Raw genomic sequence first — 24,884 nt, forward strand, 5'->3', positions numbered from 1 at the left:
CGAAGAGGGAGGTAGGAGACTGTACGAAGAAGTCGAACATACTCCGGTATGCATGAAAGGACTCTCGCTCCTCGCGGAGCCCCCTCCCGTGCGCGAGCTGCACTTACCCTCGATGCGCACCCTCGTGTCCTTATATCCGTAACTGCCGAACTTATGGCACGGTATCTAGCGTGCCCCGGTAGACAATCCACGGCTACTGCCTGCCGTCGTCGTCCTCGTCGTCTATGAGCACGAGAAACTTTCCACGGAGAGAACGCCCCCCTCCCTCCCTCCCCACGCGTCCCGGGCTAATACGCCCGGCTGTTACACGCTACTTGATGCGATTGTCGTAGAAAATAGGAAGATATCGGAAACGTGCGGGCCGCAATTAGAGAGGGAGAAATCGCGAGTGCGGGCCGAGGGGAAGCAGCGCGACGGGACTCGCAGGGGTGGCGGCGTAGACGGCGGGGATGATGCGGTCATCGGCGAGTCCTGGGTCCCGACACGTCTTTGGAATCAACACGTTGTGAGCAAGAACGTCCGCTCGTTTCTCTTAGTGTCACTCGACTTGTCCGCTAAAGATGCATCGTTTCGCGAGTCGAAGTGAATTTTCTTCTTTTTTCCTTTCTTTTTTCTCTCTTCTTTAAGGAAGGCACAAACCGGCAGGACTTTGAGCCTGCCTGCGATAGTCCCGGTGTTAACGGCGGAGAACGAGGAAGCCGTCGCGTGAGATACGCGACGCAGACGCGCGATTACAACGTCCACTTCCTTATGTCACCGCCACACTTGGCGCGGTGATTGCTAATTCCTTATTCTAACGCGTACCGGGCGCCGGGCCGCGAGCGAGGTTTCTCGCAGCGGGATGAGGAACGACGTTAAAATACGGTACGTCGCTTGCGTGACAGTTACTCCGCTGTTTTATTGCCCGTTTGATTCCCTATAAACCGCAGCTTCTCCTTGCGCGCCTTGTCGCACCGGCTGTTTACGCACGCCCGGTTTGCGCCGCGGAGTTGCGCAGCGACTTAAGATATTCAGCGGCGATGCTTATAATTGTACCGAGAGATCCAGCATGAAAATGTCCTCCGGTGTAGCGACGGTCTGTCGCGGCTTATAACTCGAGTGACATCGCCCCCTGGACGTCTTCACAACCTCCGGACGCGGAGTAATTCCTTTGTTGGACTTCTCTGCAATAAACTTCGGCATTTATCGGCCGATATTTTGCGCGATTAAACATCAAGTTGCGCAGAAGCGACGCCAAGCGTCTGATTTATGAAGATTCAATCGAACACACCGTAGTCAATCGAGAAAGTCACTTCGCGTCCCCCCATGACTTCTCCACGCCATTGTCCGGCGGGAGGGGGAAGAAAGCGGGAGTGTCGTCGCGATGCGATTTTGTCGAAGCGCTCAACGAGCGATTCTCGCACGCGCGATTAATTTCGGGGTAATATTATTCAACTACCTCCCCGAGGAAAACGGCCCTCTGCGAGGGGTTGCAGCGCGAGAGCAAGTCGTTATCGTCGTTATCGTTACGCGCTTTTAAGCCGGTTAATTGTTAAGAATCGCGCGCTTCTACGATTTTCGCGGCTTAAGTTGTTAACGAAACGAGCGCGTCGCGTCGCGCTCCCCGGGGTGTTCGGAAATCGTCGCGAACGAGAGGAAGGTCCCGCGGAGAGACCGCGGATCGATCTCTCCCGAATCTCTCGGCCGGCTCACAGCAGTGCCTCTCTCGCCGCGTCCTTGCGTTATGAAATGTCACTCGCGATCGCGTGTCGTGCAATAATCATAACCGCGCATCAAGCTCGTAATGAGTTTAGCGGATCGATCGCATCGGCCCTGATACGTCGTAATGCAGAGATCATCCGCGAGGCGGAAGGCGAAATTTTCACTCACCGAGATTCCTCTCTCTCGGAGATGAATCTGCTCTTCCACAATCTCACTTTTCCATTTCTATCGCGTACCTGTAATGATAATCTGTAATAACAGCAACAATCTTGCACGACGCGAAACAATCTTGAGGCAGACGTAAGAACACTCAGGACGATAATTATTAACTTGTCGGCTCTCGTCCCTCCCTCCCCCCCCCTCTCTCCGTCTCTCTCTCTCTCTCTCTCTCTCTCTCTCTCTCTATCTCTCTCTATCTCTCTCTATCTCTCTCTCTCTCTCTCTCTCTCTCTCTATCTCGGCGCAGGACTATCTCATACATTATTATACCGACGAATAAATCGCGCGCCGACTGTCCAACGATTAACCACTTGCTTTCACTTTGCCAACGGCGCACCTGTCGACCCCGGTGATACCGATCTTAATTGAGTGCTTCATTACTCAAAGACTTATCTCGCGGGAGAGTAAGAGCGCCAAAGCGGCGACGGCGACGGCGACGGCGGCGCGGCGCGGCGGCGAGGCGAGCGACGAAAGATGCTCGGCGGCGATACGTTAACGCAATATCCGGCGCGACGTGCGAGCCGTATTAACATATAAGCGAAACCGACGACCCGCGGCCTAATTAACATGGAAATATTATCTGCCCGCGAATCGCGCGCGCCGGGCCCGACATTTTCGTCGGCGCGTCGCTGTCGCTCGCCGTTGTTCAGCCGGGAGCGTGAGGGCGACAGACACGTTGAATCGTTCGCGACGCTCTCACGCGCGTCGCTCACCGAGATCGACGCGAGATCCCAGCCAAGGAACGCAATTATCTCGCGGAGGTCGTAATTAGCGAGACAATGTGGCGCTCCGCGCGCTACGCTCGATTCTCGCGCAGCGCGCGAGACCGGCTCGGCCGCGTTTCTCGCCTTTTGCTCGCTGCTGATGTTCCCCCTTAAACTACCCCCGTTGCCCCAGGGGCGATCGATTTCCATCGATTGAAAGCGAGAAGAATTTGGCAGGAAACACGCTCGTTTACTAGGAGAATCAAGTCCTGTGTGCGAGTCACTCGGCCCTCGTGACGCGATTCGATAAAGCCACGCTCCCTCTTCTATCGGCACCGAAAGTCGCGCCATTCGCATCGCGCGGCGGCCGGCAGCGAGCGCGACTTCGCGTTGACTTCGTTTTGTCGAGTCGTGTCACTCACCTCTTTCGTCCGTGCCGTGGAAGAACGTAAAAGCGCTGTTAAACGCTCGGGGACCGGCTCTAAAAATATGCGCTCGCGCTCTCTCGCGACGCGATATGGAGCATAATATAAAATAATTGCGCGATCGTGCGCCGTCCGGTTTTAAGACAGTCCGGCGATCCGACGGGCTTATCGCGGCGTATCGGTGTCGTTGGAGGGTTTTATTGCCGGCCCGACAATATGTTTCCCTTGCGCCTGGCAGGTGATGCGACGGATGCCGATCTCGCTTAGGTTGATTGGCGCTGACTGACGCCGTAGTTAAGAGGGAACCAGTTCTTAAATATGTCAGAGAAAGGATCATTCAAGTCGTGTCGTCGCCGTCGCCGTCGGGCGACCCCGCGCTCTGATCTACAGGCTCTTTCAGCGTCGCGATTCGTTCTGTGTAACAGGATCAGGATTGTCCGTGTGCGGCGACGCGATTCGCGGCATCTTTGTGAGAAAATGCCGTGCGCGAGGCGGACGCGAGAGCGGAGCTCTCCGGCAACACAAACGATATCCTCGGCACATTCGGCGTGCAACACAGAACAGACGCGAGAACAATTCGACCGCGCATTCTCAGCTTCCGCGATCTTCTCTTCTGTGCGAAACTAATAGAAGCGAATTTCTTGAACACGCGCGACAAAGGCGCGAGGATCGCGGAGCATCGTGTAGGAGTTTCTCTTTCGCTAGACGTACGAAATTTACAATGCGACTTTCTCAGCTTTGAGCGTAGACTCGGCAAAGATACGTCCTAGAAGAAAACTTACGAGAGGAATGCTTCAAACGTTTTTTAACGCTTGAAAATTAGCCAAGCTAACCCTTGCAGTTGTATACACACCCACATATACTAGGTGAGCAAAAAAGTTCTGAGCTTTAGATTTCGTACAATCGAAACAACAATTTAAATTTTATTTATCTTCCCGCTCTTTTGCGGCGGTTTTAAAGCGTTGACATTTGGCCTTTTAAAATGCCATGCGGTTTGATGCGCATAACCTCAAAAATCAGTAGTGTTCACGATGGCAATAACAAAAGAGCATATTCGATTCTCCGTCCACTTCGCGTTTCATCTGAGGAAAAATGTTGCTGAAGCCACTGAAATGATTTGTGCTGCACATGGAGAGAACGCTACGTAAGTCATGCTACGTGTAAAAGATGGTATACAAAATTTCGCCAAGGAAATTTCAGTCTTGAAGACTTGAACGAGGGCGTGCTGGCCCGCCCTCGAAAGATTGAAACGGATAAATTGCAAGCATTGCTGGACATAAACTCTGCGCAAACTGAAAAGGAGCTTGCAGAGAGCAGCTTGGCGTTACGCGGCAAGCCCATTTCCGTACGTTTACGTGCAATGGGAAAGGAATTTTGCAAGAAAAAAAAGCTCAGAACTTTTTTGCTCACCTAATAATTACTGTTTATTAAATTCGCGTCGTCAAATAAACAACATTGTGCCAAACTGGCAAAAAGACCGTCGAAAAGCGCCAAACGACACGTCGAGGCCTCGCGAAGGATTCCTCGTTAACGGAATCTTCAAGCATCCCCGACTCATCACCGAGACGACGATCGTTAATTATCGATAAAACTCGCCGCGTAATTAATATCCGCAATCGTGCACAGTTAGAACTTTCATTCGCCAACGCACACATGCACACACACGCACACCTCTTCTCTCTCCGATCCTATGAAGCAGCCTGTACCGGAGGAGCCGTAGAAGCGGCTCGTCCACTTACTTAGTTCTCTACCTGCGGCGACGAGAAACGCCTCTTAAAGCGCGCTATTATTAAAACCGCATCCGCGGAACGACAAGTGGGAACTTTTAATAACCACTAAACGCTAGAATTTACGCGCGAACTCGCCGAAAAGGTAATATTTGTAAACTCGGATTTTGCGATTCCACGGCGCGTTTAATTAAATGAACGGCCTTTCGCCGCCGGCCGATGCGATGTAGCGAGGCTCGCCGCATGATAATTAGGATCATACGAGAGACATGCGTCGCGCGGGGATCAAGCCCTGTTACTAACGAACGACTGGATAATGGAATCGGCGATCTCGCGAGGAGCGCGTAGCTCGCGATACAGCTGGGAAGCTGGAAGACAGCGACGCAAAGGACAATCCAAGTCCCCCCACCGAGTGAATCGGTGTGACATTTCAAATCTTCATTCTTCAGCGATATTAACCGCACTAACCGACCGTACCATCATGATCCCTGAAACCCGATTTTAGTTTTCGACTTGTTTCCGAATTTTCCAACTATCGGGAATGACATCTCGAATGACTTTAAACTTTTCTCAAAAGTCTCCCGGAGAATACGGAGAGAAACATGGCCGAGTTGCTTCTTCAATAAAATAAAATTCATACACCATGTAAGGCAAAGCGAAAAAGAGAAACGACTGCTCGAGATTCTTCTCCGCGTGTCGACTCGGCTGTCCTCGATGCAATCCAGAGAATGCGAAGGTGCGCTGGAATCCAGCCGGAGCATTTTATTGCGCGTAATTTCATTACACGCGTTATACACCGCAGAGTATTGATTTCTCGACAAGGTTTCTCTCGTTTAGAGCAGACTCGAATGAGCGAGCGAGGCTCGATAAATTATTTCGAGCCGAGAGCTTCCCCCTCGTCTCGCTCTTCCGAATAACTGCGCTGGCTTTCCGCGAGCCAGGTGCAAGAAAAGCGATCGCGCTCGTTAAGCGCGCTTTCGGCCCCGCGCTCCGGGGAAGGCACGCGGCATAAAATCGCGGCTACTCCCGATGTAAATCCAGCGTTTAGTGCTAATTAAATGATCCTTAACCCCCGTGATACTCGCGAGCCTGGACCCCCGTAATTACCTCTCGTCGGGCCCTTTAATGCCCCGCGTCGCGTCTCGACGGTCGGCACCTGTCACCGCGGGGCATCACGACGATGCGCGACGCGCCTGCACAATGTTAATGTTAACATCTAAAGCCGAATTTACACGGCCCGATCGACTCTCTCTCTCTCTCTCTCTCTCTCTCTCTCTCTCTCTCTCTCTCTCTCTCTCTCTCTCTCTCTCTCTCTCTCTCTCTCTCTCTCTCTCTCTCTCCCCCTCCCCCTCCCTGTGCAGAGCGGACACGTCCAACGTTTTTTTTTCTCGAACAGGAAAAGAAATTTTTATTATTAAGTAATATATTTCATGAGACAAATTTGTTTTTCTTCCACTTTTTCATAAACAATAACTGAATTAGATGTCATTTAGCCAAGAATTAAAGATTTCCCTCGATCAGGTAATTTACTCGAAACAATTGACGTAGATTGTGCGAAAAGATTCTCATTAACATGTTCTGTTCCTTTCTATCTATATGATGAGAAATGCGGGATTTAACCATCTTTCCGTTTCTATCTCCTTCTTAATTACAGAACATGTAAAAGGCAAAGAACGCCCTCTCCTGGGAGCGACAAATCGGGCGAGCGCGATCAATTTGTTATTAATCCGGCTCAGACGGTGGTATTCTCACGGAAGTGTTGCTCGCGTGCTTCATCGCAATCCCGAATTAAACCGTGTAAATTTGCCTTAATATCCGCTGACATGTTTAGGGACTGGTCCGCGTAATGGCAACGTCGAACTGCGGCCCGGTGTAATTCAGCTTTAAACAGGGCAATGTCGGAAAAATCCGACAGTGTCCTCCCCGCAGCGCGCGTGCCGCGTCTCGCTGCCGCTTGTGCAATAAATATCGACGTGATATCGGGTTATTTCGCGGCCACTGCTGGACATTTTTAATAAGTTTGACGAGCCGCGATGAGGGTGTTTGCGGCCGCGTTTAATGCTCTTAGAGAATATTTAGTCGCCGCGCGGAGAATTTATCCGGAATCGTTGCGAGGGACGGGCTTCCGCCGATAACGACTTTCATTTTCGCAGTTGTATCATTTATGCCCCCCTCCATATCCCTCGGGTGTGTATCCTGGTTTTATCTACTGTTCTCTCGTAGCGAGAATATAATCACTCGCTGCTTATTTTCACCGAAAGCCTCCACGATCGCCGATCTGATGAGGAATCTCAAGACTCAAGATTCCGCTGGAATGCCTTCGTGCGGAAACGAAGTAATGACTTTCCGCCGATTCTCTCGGAGTTCACGACATGATTCGCGCACGCGCGATTGCGCATGTAACGAAATTTAATGCGAAGGGAGTGAAGGAAGTGTCGGCCGAGATTGCATTTACGAATCGCGCTTTTCTCCCGCATTGCCGAGGATTCGGCATAAATCGCTCGTGGTGCTCGAACGGTCGGCGAGGTTAATGTCGTTACACACGAGAGAGACGACGCGCGTCGTCGAGAGTCGTCGTTCACCGACATTTTTCTGACCTCTCGGACCGAGAAGCACGTCGCCGGGGAGTTTACGATTCCCACCGCGTATCATCTTTCCGGCGATTCCAAGTATTCGCGTTTTTCATTGGATTGCCACGCGCAGAAGCGCGAGTCGAGGCTTTCGCGATGCAGAAGATCGACGTTTTTCCGTCGGACAGGTCCTGCTGACAGGACTTCCTCAAATTTTAAGCACCCGCGCATTCTATTACTTCAAACACGTTAAGGCGGCTCTTTCTCGCTTTATGCCCATACACACACATACACATACACGCGCACAGTATATTTTTCCGCGATAATTAAAGTCGAAATAATTTAACAAGATTACCAGCAGATGCTTGGATTGTTGCTCGCTGCGGAAACGTGCAGAAAAATGCCGACGCCGCGGGAGTTTTTAATTAACAAACTGTGACGCCGCGAAAAATCGGACGTTTTTCGCGATCACGAGTTGCACGCGCACGTCGCTCGATTAATCAGCGTCTCCGCGAGCGCGCGCTGCGCCGCGCGAATTTGCGTTCTAATTGTCCGGAACGCGCGGCGCTTTTAAGTTAACAATAATTCAATCCGATAGCGTAAAATGGAAGACCGATCTAATGGCGGATGTAATTGCCATCGTTGCTGAAAGAGCGATTAATTATTTTCGTCGTTTGCCCGCCGGCGCGGCCAACATTCGCGCTCGATAACGCCGTTCAATCTTGCAGCGAGGCCAGCGCGCGGCACACGTTCTCGATTCTGTAATTTTATTTAAACATTCCTCCGGGTTCTCTTCGCCATCGACGACGTGGCCACCGTGTCGTTATTCGACACGTCCGCGAACACGGTGTCCCCCACGGTGTGTGTGTGTGTGACGAACAAGCGCGTGAAAATTTCACGCGCGACGGCAACGACGCGTCGCGCGGCATATCGACGCGCGAAAATCACCGGCGTCTGGAGACGATTGCATTTTCCAGCGCAATAATATTAGCCCGTCGCGACGCGCCCGCCGACGCCGACGTGCTCGCATCCGTTATACAAGGCGTCTTTCCGTGTGCGCGAATTGTTAACTCGGCGATAATTGTTGGTCCACAATTCAGCGGCTTTTTGCGCGCTCGTGAAAAAGTTGCGAAATCCTACCGACGCGTCTCTCTTCTCGCCGAAAATAGTCATACGCGCCAGACTAGCCTCTTTTCCCCGACTGCTGTTGCGACCGAATATTCAAGCCAGGTCTCCTTGAAAAAATCACACCGTGTGTGGTTGCAAACAATTTGGCGATCGAAGCTCGAGCTCAATGCAGCATATATCGCAAACGTAATATCCTGTAAGCGAATCAACCAGCTATTTATGGTATTTTTTTTTTTTCGAGACTATCCGAGCAAAACATCGTTAGGGCCATCCTCATGAAGCGCATAAGGCCCAGATAAGGCTGAAAGTAGGATGCTTTAAAAAGAGATGTCTCATTATTATCATATCAGACCCCGAGATGGATCTTTTAGGGATACCTTAGATTTTATATTAGATTTTATAAATAAGGCTTTGATTGAAGGAAAACTGATAAGGGCCTTAGAAGAATATTTAGAATAGGATGCCTTAGATCTTACGAAATAACGTTTTAACATGGAAAATTGATGTGGGCCTTAGAAGAATTTTTTAAGAAGACGCTTTACATAATATACAAAATCAAGTTTTGTTATAGAAAATTAATAAGATTTGAAGCATGTAGTAAAATTGTCATAGTTTTTAGTATTGTTTTAGTAGGTCTATCTGATTCTTTTAAAGATTTTTTAATTATACCTTAATTAAAAACTAATTTTATTAGTTTTATTAGTTGCCATATTCATTAGTCTTTTCCAAGGATATTTCTAGTATTGCCTTCGTTTTAAAATGCAGCAATCTTTAATAAAAATAGTAGCAATATTTTTATGTGTAAAGAATGTTATATTTTATTGTAAAGTATGCTATATTTTTAAAATAACAAATTGTTGTATACTAACAAAGTTATAAAGAAATAAAGAAATTATAGTCTAAATTCCTTGGAGTGAAAAGAACGAATACTTTTACTCAAGTAATAATAAAAATATTTCTTTATAATACCCTCATAATAATCCTTATAAGGACCCATTTAAACCATTTGCTACACATCTTGTAGCGCCCTTGTCTTTCTGTTCCTACTAGGGCCCGATTAATATTAGAGAAAAATAATCAGGCCCTGACCAGAGCCTTAAGTTAATTAAAAATTAACTTAAGAGCCCTTAAGTTAATTTTTCTACTCGTAAAGGGTAAAGGCGCAGGGGGAGGGGAACAAATTTACTCCACCGAAGGAAACAAGTATATTTTCCCGTCGTTCGTCGCACGGGGAACGAATAAATGTACACGAAATGCGATACTTACAAGCAGCCGGAGCCGCGCTAGAAGAGAAGAAACTCGGAAGCTAAAAGCGGACCGAACAGAGCCTGATGAGTGGCACATCGGGGATTAGTAGCGCGTGTCCTTCGACGAGTGATCTGAACCGCCGGAGGACGCTCAACTCGCACCCCAGGACGGAAGGGGTTGCCGTCCACGTACGAATAAATCTCTCTCGCCGACGAAGAGATCACACGCGGCGCGGCGGTGGCGGCGGCGGCGGCGGCGCCGAGGGGTTGACTCGCTCGTGCTCTCGACTTTGCCGAAGAGAGCCGTATAACCCGGGCCGTGCGAGACGACGACAACAGTTGCGGTTAAATGCCTGACACCCGGTGATGCTGGGAGCTCCCGCTGCCAGCCCATCGAAATTCGGCTTCGCGCGTAACTCTTTCGGCCGCTCGCGGAAGGGGTGGAAGGACTCGGGCGCCCGCTCGTGACCGAAGGGCGAGCTGAGTTATTTAATTAAAACCGGATTATACGTCGGCGGCGACGGCGCGCCGTCGCGTTACAACTTTACAAGTGCCTGGCCCTACGTCTCTGCGACCGCCCCGGCGCGCCATCGATATGTACTAATTGCTCCATTCGGATTAAGCGCGCGTAAATACTGCGGCGGGCAAGCGCAGCGGTCTAATTACCCGCAGTTTGTATCTCGCCGCGGCCGGACGCGGGGAATCATTTTTGACGGCCGCGGCTGCGGGGGGGAAAATCGACGGCTCCCGGGACTCGCGAGATCCTATGGAGCGGCATCGAGAGTCCGCCCGCCCGCCTCTCTTCTCCGCCTCACTTCCCCGGATCATCATCATCCGGCTTACGTTCAATGGCGCATGGCGATTGTAATGGATCGCGATCGCGCGCTAGACCGAAGTAGAAGTTGAATCTACGGAACCTGCTTTCGACCCACTTTTCCGCTACTTCGATCTTCCGCTTCTTTCTTGAGAGGACGTGTTATCTTCGGATTTCCGGCGTCTATAAATGTTTACAGCCCGGCGGGACGATAATATATGACGGTACGTCTGAAATATCACGCAGACTACGGAATCGATGTTTCCGATAATTATTATTTCCATCTGTTCGTCGAGGGAGAAGGAGAGACCGTCACGCGTCGATATCTCTCGCATATTTGCTCGCGTCGAGTCCCGTATATGTGGTTTTAATATGATTCGGTAGCTTAGAATTCTCGGAATTTTAGTTGAAATATATTAATAAAATTATTAATATTTTTCATACACATCAAAGTGAGAATTATATAACAGCTACATACATTCGCGACATATGATATAGATATATAGAGGTCTGCAAATATAATCGGAAGCTCATAGTCGAGAGAGAGAGAGAGAGAGAGAGAGAGAGAGAGAGAGAGAGAGAGAGAGAGAGAGAGAGAGAGAGGAAGAGAGGGGAGAGGTAGAGATTCTAAATGATCTCCGTTCTAATTAATATAGATATCGAATTAATAGGACAATTTCACCAGATCCGATTTAATACGAGTCATCGCGATTAAAATATCATGACACTAATGAAGTAATTTGGAAACTATGTACAAAATTCAAGTGCTATATTAGACACAAATTCTACAGCAGATATAATCCCTCCAATTTACTCGCCGCGAACATTCCTCGTAATATATCGTCATTTCGTCCGAATTAGCGTCTATCGGGTCTTCCCGTCTGTATTTTATCTTTTGCGTGGAGGAAAATTTGCATCATCGCCGATTCAGAGACAATAGTTTTCTTCGCAGCATTCGTCATGTGTTTAATCAACGATAAGTAAATCGGTGCCCGATAATTCGTATTTTAGCGTAGAGTCCCAAAGTGGATTCATGTCGGGCAAAACGTAATCGGCAGGAGAAAAGGGCGGCTCGCACCGCGAAGCCCGAAAATCCAAGCCGGCTTTCCGCCTCCGAAGGGGTGGCGGACGCGCGCTTCACCCCTTCGCAGGCGCGCCGCACCGCGCCACGCCGCGCCGCCGCCCTTCGAGTTCGCGTTGATGTTCTCTATTAAATCAAAGAGGCATTCAGATGGCGACCGATGCGCCAGGAATCCAAATCGAGGCCATAAACCCCCGAAAGGCAGCAGCGCTCGAATTGCAGCCAAATGTCTCTCGCCCCGCCATTATGCGGGGGGGGGGGGGCGGTCGCCCGCGAGCCGCCACCATGTCCGCAACGGCAGAGCGGATTCTTTCTTTCGACAGCGGAGGAATCATCGCCGACGCGAGACAGTTTTGCCTGATCTGAGCGAGAACGAGCTGGCGGTTACATTTCGATCTAACGACTGAAACTCGAACAATAATCACGACGAAAGTGTCTGTTTCTTTTTTAGTCGGGGCGGTGTTTGTTGAGAATCAATCGCGCGAATTTGCATGGTCTCGCGATTGGTCGGCTTGTTCATTGTTCATCAAGTGTCGAGAGCGCGACATCGACAGTTCGAGGGCAAATTCGTTGACGACAGCACGTTGGAATGGACGTTTGACGTTCGAGTGCGCGGCGTTCGTTTCTGGAGCTATTTATTTATTTTTCTCTCGTAACTTCCTTTGTCGCCTTCGAGTCGCCGGGAGGTGTACGTGTAGCCGTAATTGCGTTTATTAATATTCCAAAACGCGCGACACGGCGATCGCAGCTCGATCGCGGCGCGATTACTTTTCCAATCGAGCCTCGCGCCGAGGCTGCCTCGCCGCTGGCGAGGGTGTCCTTTTCAATAAAGGCGGGAAAGCGGAATATCGAGTACAGTAACGGGCGCGGACATAAATTTGCGAGCGCATCTAATTGAAAGGGGAAAAGAAGAACGGAGAGGAGAGGAGCGGCGCTCTCCGATCCTGAGGACAAAGAGGAGCAGCAGGAGGATGAGGAGAAGGCGACCGCCGCCGTCGCGGGTCGGAGATAGAAATACGCGACGCGAAGACGGGCGGAGGAGGGCAAAGGAGGGGGAGGAAGTATCGAGAAAAGGGCAGACGGAGGGCGACGTGTTTGCCGGACTGCTCCACGGGATATGTTAAACTGCTCGAGAATGCCGGCATTCTCCCCGGATAAACGACGGGAGAGAAGCGCGCGTGGCGGCCCGGAAACGAGATCCCGTAAGAGAGGAGCGAATTTCAAGTATTAAATCGCTCTCGCGCCGTGCGGCTTTTGTGCGTCTCTAGCTCTTTAGCGAATCTGCTCGCTGCAACATCGCGTTTGTGATCTCACTTGTCCAAGCTTGCTCTCTGAATAGAGAAAAGAAATGTACGACGTCGCGATATTTATTACACCTTTTTGCACGCGGTCATCTTGCTCTCGACAGTTAATAAAGTTGCAGTTGCTGTCGTCAGTTGAGCATCCATTGTATGAAAAGTCGAAATTCTCATCTAATTTTATATCTAGAATTTTTTTCCGTGATTTCCTCTTATCGGTTCATCGCGTGGAAAAATTCGGAATCGATGGGGGAAGGAGGGGGGGGTAAATGTTGGATAGAAAATTATGTTGAATTATCTTGTGTGTATAATAGATTTCTTTCTATTTTCATAAATATAGAGAGAAGACTTACCGAAAAGTCTACATATCTTGGCAGATTCATAGAATCGCGGACACAAAATATCGCCGATTCATCGTTTCGTCCCGAAATAACTAAACGCGTAACCGATGATTTCTCAGGATTCGTCTTACGTATCTAATTAGTACGTTGCAGGCACATTATCCGCCGCGCATAATCGAATACCGCGCCTTCGAATAGAATTCGATCTACAAAAGTATACTTGATTGTTCTATTTCTCCGGCAGTCAAAGTGATCGATGTTTAATCTGATTGATTGGCAATAGCGGATCTTCATGAAATGGGATTAGCGAGAGCCGAGAATATTAAATCGCTCGAGTCGGCTTTTCCCTTCACTCCCACTTGCTATTGCTTCTATTCTTATCCACAATTATATGAGCCATTACAGACGCAATTATAATAATTTATGATAATGTGATACGATGAAATAATTTATTTTATTTCCCGTCAGCTGCCGACGTTGTTGGTTGCTCGTGCAAACGGTTAATCTGATTCGGTCGTTTCAATTCACACGGCGTTTCGCATCGTCGAATTAGCAAATATATTTGAGAAAATTGCCGGAAAATTACCATCCCTCAAATTCGAGTCGAGAACTTTGGCAATGCTCGTCTTGTGCGCTGCAAGGGAAATGTAAATAATAAGATTTCTTACTTCAAATTGTACAAAAAATTGACGGGAAGAATCAATTTGGTGCTAAATCGGACCGTGTCGTTGGTAACATTGACCGTAAAAGGACGAGAGTCCATGATGTAAGCTGAGACATATATCGCAAGAGATAATCCCGTTACCGAGAGGAGAATTGATCTCCGAAATGGCAAGTCGTGGATGACTCAGTCGTCGATCACCGAGAATACCCGACACTCTTCCGCCGAAAAGCCGCAAAAGCGCAAACGACATCGGGCTCTCCGGCAACTCGTCGCGACCTTATCATCGTTATCGTCAACGGCCGTAAGAACGCTGAAGGGGGTGATTCGCGTTTAAGGACCTCGGCCCGCTGACATAATTAACGGAAGCGACGCCGTCTTCTCGCGCAGTGGCTCGCGGGGGTTGCGAATAAAAAGAGCGAATCCCCCCACCCCCCAATCCCATGGCGGAGAAAAGAAAGAGACGCCGGCAGCTGGCTGAACCCGCGCTCCTCTCCTATCTTCATCTCGTTCATTCTCCTCACAACGCTGCTTCCATTCTCGCCGCCGCGCCGCCTCCGCGAGCCGTGTGTCTTATCGCGCGCACTTCGTTTCCGCGATGTGTTTTCACTTCTGCGAGCCGCGAAAGTCACGGGAGAGCGACGTACGACGTAAGGCGCGGAAATGATTCCCGCTTTACTCCGCGGACGCGAGTTTTTCGCCGGGAACTGGAAAGAACGTTCACGCCCGCGCTAATGTCTCTCTCACGTCTCTCGTTGCGACTTTGCGGTTTAACAAATACGTCCGCGTGGGAGAGGAAAAAAGAGCAGGAGATTTACAAGGACACCGCTACTTTGCGCGTCTCGTTAGATTTCATCATCTCGATCAGCCAGAAGATGACTCGCTTGGTAACACAATGAGTCGACAGCACGACGCGAATTCCTCGCGCTCGTTCGTCGGTCTTCGATGCCGGAATTCCGCTCGGTCCCAACTCTCTCTCCCTCTCTCGTCGTTCGCGATACGGGTCCTTTCTTTCGATTAAAGGACAATGCCTTCTCCAGCGACGCTATCCGGACTCCTCGCGAGGCTATCTCTCCTCGGAGCCGTGACCATAACTGCGCTATCATTTACACTTAGTCCCCTTTAGAGCGGTGTCGAGATAGAGCGGTCGCGTATCTTTAATTAAAAGAGGCGCTCGCCACCTCTCTACCCGGGACGCCGAAATAAAAAGACGCTACCGTGTGCACGGGGCGCGATGATGGCGGGGGTGAGAGGAAGCTGTGTCGCGCGATATTAAAGCACCCCGTGCGCGCGCGCCGGGCTGAAAGGCGCTCTCGGGGTAAATAAAGATGTTACACTGTTTTTGAACGGCCAATCGAGCCGTTTAAAGATAAGACCCCGCGCTCGCAGCTGATCCGAAATATCTCTCTCTCTCTCTCTCTCTCTTTTTTTTTCCATTTGCTCAGCGGCGCGCGCCGCTATCTCGTTGTACGTTCGGGCGTTTAATTGAATCCGGGGTAACGCGATGTATTTCTTTAAATGGGATATTATGTAACGTGGAGCGACAAGTTTAATATCATCTTCGCGAGGCGAGTTTGAAGAGACGATTATCTTTGCGTCTGATTTTTCAAGGTAAACCGAAGGACGGGGATTTGAGGTAACCATTGTGCTCCTTCGCGCGATTACGACGATGTCTCTCTTCCGTCTGTCCGAAGAAAGAAACTTCCGCGCGGCCGCGCGCTTTTCGGCGCCTCCTCTTTCTTCTCTTGGACGTTCATTTTCACGCGACCCGTAAATTGTATTAAAATAATACGCTAGATGTAAAAGATACATTGGGGAATCTGAAATTAGGGCGGCTAAAGAGGATAATGGAATGCGCGATGCCGGAAGGTGTGAGAAGCGAAGACGAGATCGAGAGGGATCTGCGATCCGGCGGAAACTCGTAAAAAAACTTACGCTCGTGTTCGTTACCCTCTTCCGGTCACGCGTTGTTTGCGTAAGCACGACACGCGGGACGGACAAAGACGGATAAAGAAACGGAGACAATGTCTTCGGACTCGAGACGACAGAGCGTGCGTCTTCGTGTCTTTCCGGTTCGCGCAGCAGTTAACCGTCCCGGAGTTTTTTCGCGCCGGCACGGTCGTAAAATTCGTATTGCCCGGCTTATCTCCTCTCGTTCTTAATTTCTCGCTCTATCTGTTATTCACATCGCGCTGGTAGCCGGCGTTAATGAGAAATCACCTCGCTCACGTTCGCATTATTCCGCGATGTTCCGATACGTCGAGATTAAAAAGCTGATATACTGACGCGTTTCTTCGCATCACGAGCGTTGCGACGTTTCAGTTTTTGCGGCATCGAACTTTCGCGCGACGGTACTTTCTACGGTTGTCGAACAGTCGCCTCGAAACGACTTAATTCCCACGTCCGAGAGACGCGAAAAATACGTCTGACTCTCTTTTCATAATTTCGCGTCATTAGCGGCGTCGCTCTCGAAGCAGCGTCATCTCGCGGCTCTTTTTTCCGTCCGTTTCTAAAATGCCCAGACTGCATCGCGTTCGCGCCTTTATTTATCCGCGTGCCATAAAAGTGCCATAATGAGGCTACAATGCGGACACAGCGCGAAAATTACAAACACAGTTATAGACACTATGTATCGAATAATGTCCGCGTTCGCCAGAGGAAATCACGGCGGAATCATCCAATTAACGAAATACCTAATTTTCAATGAAATTCCCATTATGCTGCATACGCGGATAAGCTTTAATATTAAAGCATTTTATTAAAACGTAAAATATTAAAACACTGTAATGCATCCAGTCGGCTCGTCAAATAGCGTCCGTGTTTGTACTGCAAACGTTTCGTGCGCATTTGCAGCCCGGAAACAAATTATATCATTTCCGACCCTGCTTACCGCCGTCGCAATCGGTAAATATTCCACCGTACGAGTAGCAATTTAAAAGTCATCGTCGCCGCGCATCCGATGGTATTTGTCGTCGATATTTTAATCCTAGAAAATGTAACGAGAGAGGGAGAGAGAGAGAGAGAGAGAGATCAATTGTTAATTTGCTGTGAATGAGAAAAATTATCATTGTCTAATAAGTACGTTTCTCATTACGGGCGTCGATTTGGAAGAATCCACCGATGCAAACATTCAACGAGAACCGTCAATATAGCGAATATTGTATAAGAATAAATAAAGAAATGTCCCGTAATAAAATGATCGATGGCGCGTCGATACGTTTGAATTTACGACTTCAACGGTGAAGTATTATAAGTGACTCCGTGGAAATTTCTATGAAAATTCTTTTCAATTGTAAACGTGTGAATATTTTAATAGAATATGAATCACAGATTACATCTGTGAGCGTTTGCTCGGGAGAACAAAATCCATCGAGTTACTTGCCGTTAAACCATTTCCTGTCAGTGCGCCGAGTTTTGCTGTCTGTTTTATCATTATTATCGTACGAAGTAGACGGCATCAGCAGAGATAGAGAGAGAGAGAGAGAGAGAGCGCTTATCGAGATAGTAAATGAGAATCTTCTTCGAATCTACGGATACTCGCGCCTCTCTTCGAAATGCGCAAATAAACCGCAACGATTCTCTTTCCGGAAACCGCAACAGCGCCGCGAGAGTTGCCTCGTCTATTTTTACTAGTCTTGACGGCTCTTGAGGGTCAAGATTTGTGAGGGCGAGGGTGTCCTCGCGCTGTCGACGTGAAACATTTGTCACGATCAAATCCTCGTGACTCGCGAGCGTCGCCGGGTCTTTTGTCAAAACAAACGAGCCGATCGCTCAGGTCGAGTTTAAACGAGAAAAAGGGAACAAAATTAAAAATTCGAACAATATGTTGCGAGCGATAAAGCGTCCTACTGTAAAAGTGCGTTATCATACTTTGCGAGGAACACACTTTAGCTTCATGTGTGATTTCGTCCTCTTCATCCTCTTTAATGCTTTAAACACACTTTCTTGATATCTCAGAGGTCTTCGTTTGTCGCATCGAGGTTTTGTAGATTCATCGCGCGATTCGGAATTTTGACTCGCTTACGGAAATTCGGCCCAGCGCGAGTTCTCTTTATTTTTCGAGAAGACATCACCAAACGTTATCGTCGGAAAATAGCAGCAGGTGCAACCACTCCGCGGAGCGTTTATTTTCGTACGCTCTATGGAACTCGTGTCGGGAAGTAATATTTTTTCCGATTCATGAATTTTTACTCGCCGAGTTATATTGCGTATTTTTCGTAAGATCTCTGCGGCATTCGCTTACGGATTGCGAAGACAGCGAGACGTGATAAAAAAAGTTTAAGTTACCAAGTTACGTGTACTAAGATAATATGGGATTGCGGATGCGAGGATCGCTCCGCAATGGTGAGAAAAGTTTAGGAAACTATGTAACATTAAAGAGAAGCACATTTATAATTATTCTCTTGTTTCAATTCTATCCGTCTCCTCATATTCTCGCTAAGAATAAAACATAAGATTTTTTTCTCTCAATCGCAGAATTAGAGAAAATTCTATAATTCTGTTACATTAAGGAGAAAAATAGACAATTTATTCTATCTAACTACTAATTAATCGACTAAAATCGATCCGAATCATAGAAAATAATGTGATGAAAATATCTTAACATAATATTCCTAATAATCCCACAAGCTGATAAATTTTCGTACTCTGAGATGAAACCTCGTTGTAGGATTCTCTTCGCGTGTCTCTCCAACCCGCGGCAAATGTTTTACTTGCAGCTAATTCGCCAATTAGCGACGGTACAAGCGACTCTGATTAAATCGCTCGTCAACTTGGTGGCTTTCACAGTCGGCGAGTTATCGCTTAAAGCGCGAGCCGTCTAATCGGACGGCCGACGCGACGCGACGCGATCGAATAATCTCATTAATAAGCAAAAAAGCGCCGATGGCGCGGCGACGCGTTGATTTAAGCTTTCGAGAGCTTCCCGGCCGCGCGCTCGTCACCGGAAGAAAGACGCATTTTTAAATGTATTGATCCGATTTATCGCCGCGCTCCGACATTATATCGTCGTCTAAGTAGACATGCCCGCCTAACAAAATTTCCGCGATATCGCTCGTCGATCGATATCGAGATCTATTCGTGGCCGCTTTCGGCAGACGAAGGGCGATTTATTATACACCGAATCGCACCGACCGACGTTATCACGCGTGGTACGAGTGATGAAACTAATTTTGCAACAGCGACACGATTCACCGGCTATTCGAGTCCGGATGTACGCGCTCCGCTCGTCTAAACACTTTTCTCGTCGAGAAACGTGATTTCGCGGATGCCACCGCGGAGCGTATAAATCTTTACACCGGCGAAAAAGGGAACATGACCGTTTGCTTATTCACAAGTTCGAACATTAATCTGACAGCGTACGGTTTTACCGGTATCATTGATTAGTTACATTTCGACGAGTGTCTACAGGATTCGTTTCATGCATAAATTAAATGTAACTCTATATCGGCATACGTGCAGAATGTTCAGTCCGCGCAATCCTTAAATAATCGTACTGAAAATAAAAGGCACGTGTCTGAAATGTTGAAGACGAGGTTAAATCCTTCAACGAGATGTGATCTTTCGCAAACTCGACAGAGGACACACGATCTGTGGAGGACACATGGCCCCGGAAAGCTGCCCGGAGCACCCTCGTGTAATATTTACGACCATTTAACAATTGAGAGCGAGGTGGACTCGGTCGCACGAGGACATCATCCGGAATTATACGCCGCTGTGGAAAGCGCGACGTGGCTGATGAATCTCCTGTCATTCCACCTTTCCTTCAAGTCGTCTTTTTCCATCGCGTCGTCGCGACGTTAATTTCGCCGACTTCCGTTTACCGAGATGTTGTCGCGAGCTTCGCTCGGCGAGGCGGATATCGCGCGATTATCATTCAGGAATCCCGAACCGCGCGTGCGCGCGCGCGCAGTTCGCGTTCACGCGTCGTCGACTTTGCGTTATTTTATTGCCAAGCGCCGGCAGCTTACGGCCGATTAAGACCGATTGAGGAAACTCGAAGCATCTAATTATGCAAAGCGCACCTACGTACGTGTGCGTACACCGCGCGTACGGGACTCTGGCAAGAGAGTGAGGATCTGTTTACAGCGATGGCGCTTTTGAGATAGAACGTGAAGCGAGCTTGGCTGACATTAATTACCCCGGCGCTAGAGGGTAAATGATAATTGCAATTGTGTGGTTAAGAGAGGAATTACATGCGGGAGACGACCGTTTTCAAAGCTATTTTTATGAATTTTTGTAACAGAAACGGTAAGATCAATAGACTTGAAATTTTTACAGTGTATTCATTAATATTCAAGATATAAAATAAATTTTGTTGGATCACAAAAACCGATCCAATTTAGAATTATAGATAAAAATGTAAAATTATCCGTTTGCGAGCTCTGTTTCTTGTCGATATAATTTCGGACCTCTCACTATTCTGAAATCAAAGAATGAGAAAAATTTTTTAAATATGCAATTATAGATATTATAGATATTATATACTAAAACCATTATAGATATTATATACTAAAATGACAAGTCGAGAAAAGTTTCACTTTCGATACTTTTTTTTATACAGTTATTATTTTAAACTTGACTTGTATAAAAAAAAGAATCGAAAGTGAAACTTTTCTCGACTTGTCATCATGTTTAAAAAAATGAATAAAATAAAATATAACTATGTGTTCGAGGTAAGGGCGCGAAAACGACATGTCTACTGTATATTGTGTAAAAATTTCAAGTTATTCAGTTCGGTAGTTTTTACGTAATCGTGTCGACAGCTTAAGAAAACGATGTTTTCAGAAAAACGCGCTTAAAGTTTTATGTTATACTTTCCATATAGATAGTAACAAATTTATTTTACACTTTGAACATTCATGAATACACTGTGAAAATTTTAAGTCCATTGATCCTACCGTTTCTTTAAAAAAAAATTCGTAAAGATAGCCTTGAAAACGGCCCACTCCGCATGTATAATTCCCCCTTAAACATTGCACGTTGAAGAGTACAGAGTCTTTAAAAGCGAGAAACGTCAAGTCTTTACAATGTCTCAAGAGCTTTTTACATCTTCCATGTATGATGAAATCGATTCGATCGAACATCAGCGACGCCTTTTTTAAGCACGTAATTGTTCGTTTAAAAATTACACGCGCGCAGAGGCAAGAAGAAGAAAGGAATAGCCGTTGGGCGACGTTGCCTCGCCAACCGCCGCCACTTGTCGTCGCGACTTGTCGCGTGAAGGATGTCGACGGATACAACTCGCGTGAAATTCCCCGATTAGACCAAAGTCCAGGCGCGACCTCCAGCAAACAGGACTTCAACTCGTTCTCCCCGGTGCGAATTCCGATGGATGATGCATACCCGCGCTGCGTTCGGTTTATAAATCGCTTCTAAATAAATCCCGCGCGTTATTCCCAGTCGATAAATTAGAGCCGCGCTTGCAATGTTATTCGTAGGAGCGCCGTGTCGTTTAGATTTCAATTTAGATCCGACGATTTAAACACGCGCCGCCGCGCGAGAGTCCTTGCTCGCGCTCGCGCGCGTGCTGAGATAAACCGCGAGACTTCGAAATAAAAAGAGCGATACAACCGGCGCATCCGGGTGAAGAATCGCGCTCGCTTCTGCCCCGCGCTCTCGTCGAATTAATAAATATTAATCGCCTTGTCGCGAGCTTTCCCAGCCGCCGTCGCGCGCGCGCGCGTTATAAAGCCCGGCCTTGAGATACGGCCGATTAACGCGCAATTAAAATCAAGCGACGTGGAATCCGGCGCGCGAACTTTTCCTATAAGTTTATGCATTTACCGTCGAGAGCCCGGCGCACGCACGCGGCGATCTTTCCGGCGGCAGCGCGGCGACAAGTTTTCGCGATTAATTATGCATTCCCGTCGGAGAGTGCGTCGGGCCGCACAAGAGAGGCACGACAAAAGTATCCCGCTGGATTACCACGGGCACGCGGCCGTTTGCGCCGCGCTTTTCTCCTTCCCCCCTCCCCCCACCCGCCGCCCTGCCGTGACCTTTTTTTCCCTCTTTTCTTTCTTTTACTCGACGTTTTACGGGGCAATAAATTGCGGGTAAACGAGCCGGGGCCCGCGTTGACCTACGACGGCGGTTTTCGTTTCGCGGCTCGTTTCTGGGCTTAATGCGATGCTCGCGTCTCGACGACGACAACGACGTCGACAACGCGGACGCGACTCGTCGTGGAAAGTAATTACGAGCCGAGTTGAATACTTTTTAAATCGCGTTAGTCGATGCCTGGCAGCAGTGGCCCGCGGTGATTCCACTCCACGGGCGCGCGCGCCGGCTGAATCCTCGCTGCCGGGAACGTCAAAAGACATCTTTTAAGCGCGTTTGATTGCCGAATGAGAGAAGACTCTCTTTTCCCGGGGTCTTTCCTCTTCTTTCGCGGGTCAAGCGATGTTTCACGGTTCTCGTTCTCCTCGTTGATACGTGCATACGAAATGTTGCAATCTCATCGTTGCCTCGAGAAAGTTTGCAACAAATATCGCGATTCATCTGGAGCATCTCAGGTCTCCGTGCAATCCGATGCAATTTTATTGATTTTATCGGACTGATAAATAAGAAAGAATTGCCGCGCCCATTGTTGTGGCCAATTATCCCATTATTTTCGCTTGTCGTTGCAGTCGCACCTGTTTTTAATGTAACGAAGAGTCGGGAGTCTCGCCGATTTCTCCGGCGACTTCGTCGACCGCCATCTTTGCGAGCCGAATTCGATCGTAATTTGTGCGCGCATCTTTTGTGTTTCAGGCAAGAAAAAGTTTCCCTCGGACCCGTCTTGCTGCCCGGTATGCGGCGTGACAGTGAGACCGCAAGAATTGGAGCAACATTTCGCCCAAGAGCTCGATCGGCTCTATAAGGTCTCTTCCGCGACCTCGAGGCCTCGACCTTCGAGGTCGACCTTGCCGCCGACGCACCCGCAAGATCATCCCCATGGATCGATGCTACACGCCCCATCGGCGGCGGACGGTACCCCTCAGGGCAGATGGGAGACGTACAAAAGGATCAAGGCCAATAGACAAGTAACGTATTCCTTCACTTGCGTCTTGATCGTTCATCATTCACGTGATCCGTCCTTGTAAAAACGCTAGTTTTTCTCGTTGCTCGCTGGTCGAGCGTCGTTGGTTGCGCGATAGTCTAAAGATTGTGACTTTCGCCGGATTGAACGCTTCGAAGTTGAAGAGTTCTCCCTCTCTATTCCGGAAACGAGGCAAAAGTCATTTCCTCGTCGCAACTGCTGAAGATAGTTTTCTAGAGTCCAAGTCGCGACCGCGCCGATGAAATACGAGAAACGTAGTAATTATTTTACTTCCATATTACGTTCTACAGCGTTATCATGCATGCTGCGTTGTGTTACAGCATGTTATTATCGTGTTACATTGTATCACATATCATGTTTTTACATATTATAATATTTTACGTATCATAATATGATAATATTTTATGTATCACGATACGTCACTGTAGCGATGGGCAAATATCGGTCGATGAAACAAGCATCGATTCTTATTTTCTTGAAAAATCGATTAGATCAGACCGTTTTGGGGCCGATTATTCCCTAGATCGATTTTTTTTTCTTCGATTATATCCACTAGATTTGTTACTAAATTTTTATCACTAGAGAATTTGTTTACTACTATTAGGGCCCGTCTACAATAGCTGTAAAAATAATAAAGCTGTAACAGCTTTATTATTTAAAGTAAACAGTAAAAAAAATAAACCAACAGTCGACTATTGTAAGAACAACCGACTTTAATTGGTTTATTTCTTGTAGCCTTGTTACTTTGATTATAGCCTTATTCTTATATATTATATAGCTTATGCTTGCGGCCATTGTAAAAGAGTCTTTAAAGTTTTGATAATATATTAATTTATTGTTGCAACATATAACTCTTCACATTGATTTAAAATAAACTAGGAAAACGTCGATTATTATCGATATTTTTAAGAAAATATCAATTATGCGAAAACGATATTTTTGATAAAATCGATTAAATCGAAGACGATGCTTTTTTTTTTGACCAAGCCCATCCCTACCGTCACTGTGTCTTCTGCGACAAGTCAGTAACGACGCGCGCGTCGTGCCGCGTTTCTCCTCTGTGCAGGCCAGAATACGCGTGAAGAACCGGAAGAGAAAAGCGGACGAGACGTCCTGTCCGGTGTGCAGCGAGAGGCTGTCGGGTACTCCGGAGGAACTGAATCAGCACGTCGACCGTTGTCTGAACAAGCAGAACAACGGGAACCCGGCCGGGCAGAACGCGACTCTTGACGAAGAAGAGGTCGACGTCGAGGGCGACGCCGAGACCTTCGACGAGTACGAGTGGGCCGGCCAGAGGAGAGTACGCGCCACGTCTATGCTCGTCGGTGGCTTCTCCGGTGAGTGGCGCTGCATTCCGCCGGAATAAATTACACGGGCGAATTTATAATGATGCACGCGGCACCAGGCAAATATTTGTGATGAATTCGTGCGATATTGCGCGCCGGTGTAATTTTATTTATGTAAAAATGTTAGATCAATACGCGTTAAATATATATGTTTGCGTCGCGGGAGCATAAAATGAACGCGCACGCCGGCCCGGGTAATTGCGAATTTTGTGTGATTTAGATTCGTAATTATGTGAGTCCGTTTGGTTTGCGTTTTTCGCGCGAAGATATCCAGACCAATTGAATCTGTGCCGCTCGTAAATCTCGGATTTCGTTTGGCTCTTCCTCGTTTTAAATATTTCCGCGGGAAACGTCAAGGAACGTTGTGATTTTTGCGTATCACTCGAACTCTCGAACAGATGCGAACTCACGATGCAGAAACCGCACTCGTCGCAGTTTAATCGTAAATCGCGTATCGACGCGTATCGCGTATTCAAACTGTCCCTGCGGTGATTAAATCCTCCCCTTCCCTCTCCGCCCATCCCCACCCCATCATAAATTATTTTTAAACGCGCTGGTATATATTAATCAAATGAAAAAAATAAA

General features: G+C 48.0%; 1 protein-coding gene across 4 annotated transcripts in view; it reads left to right on the plus strand.

The window, feature by feature from the left end:
• Positions 1–24,884, plus strand: part of LOC105180973 (uncharacterized) — a 178,857-nt gene that overhangs the window by 148,646 nt on the left and 5,327 nt on the right. For all 4 annotated transcript variants that reach the window (XM_025299226.1, XM_025299227.1, XM_019840413.2 and 1 more), the window contains 2 exons: positions 22,665–22,936; positions 24,020–24,290. In XM_025299226.1, coding sequence (XP_025155011.1) covers positions 22,665–22,936; positions 24,020–24,290 — 543 coding nt within the window. The remainder of the gene's footprint in view (positions 1–22,664; positions 22,937–24,019; positions 24,291–24,884) is intronic.

This window comes from Harpegnathos saltator, unplaced genomic scaffold (assembly GCF_003227715.2).
Source record: "Harpegnathos saltator strain DR-91 unplaced genomic scaffold, Hsal_v8.6 scaffold255, whole genome shotgun sequence".
NCBI classification, from domain to species: Eukaryota; Metazoa; Arthropoda; class Insecta; order Hymenoptera; family Formicidae; genus Harpegnathos; species Harpegnathos saltator.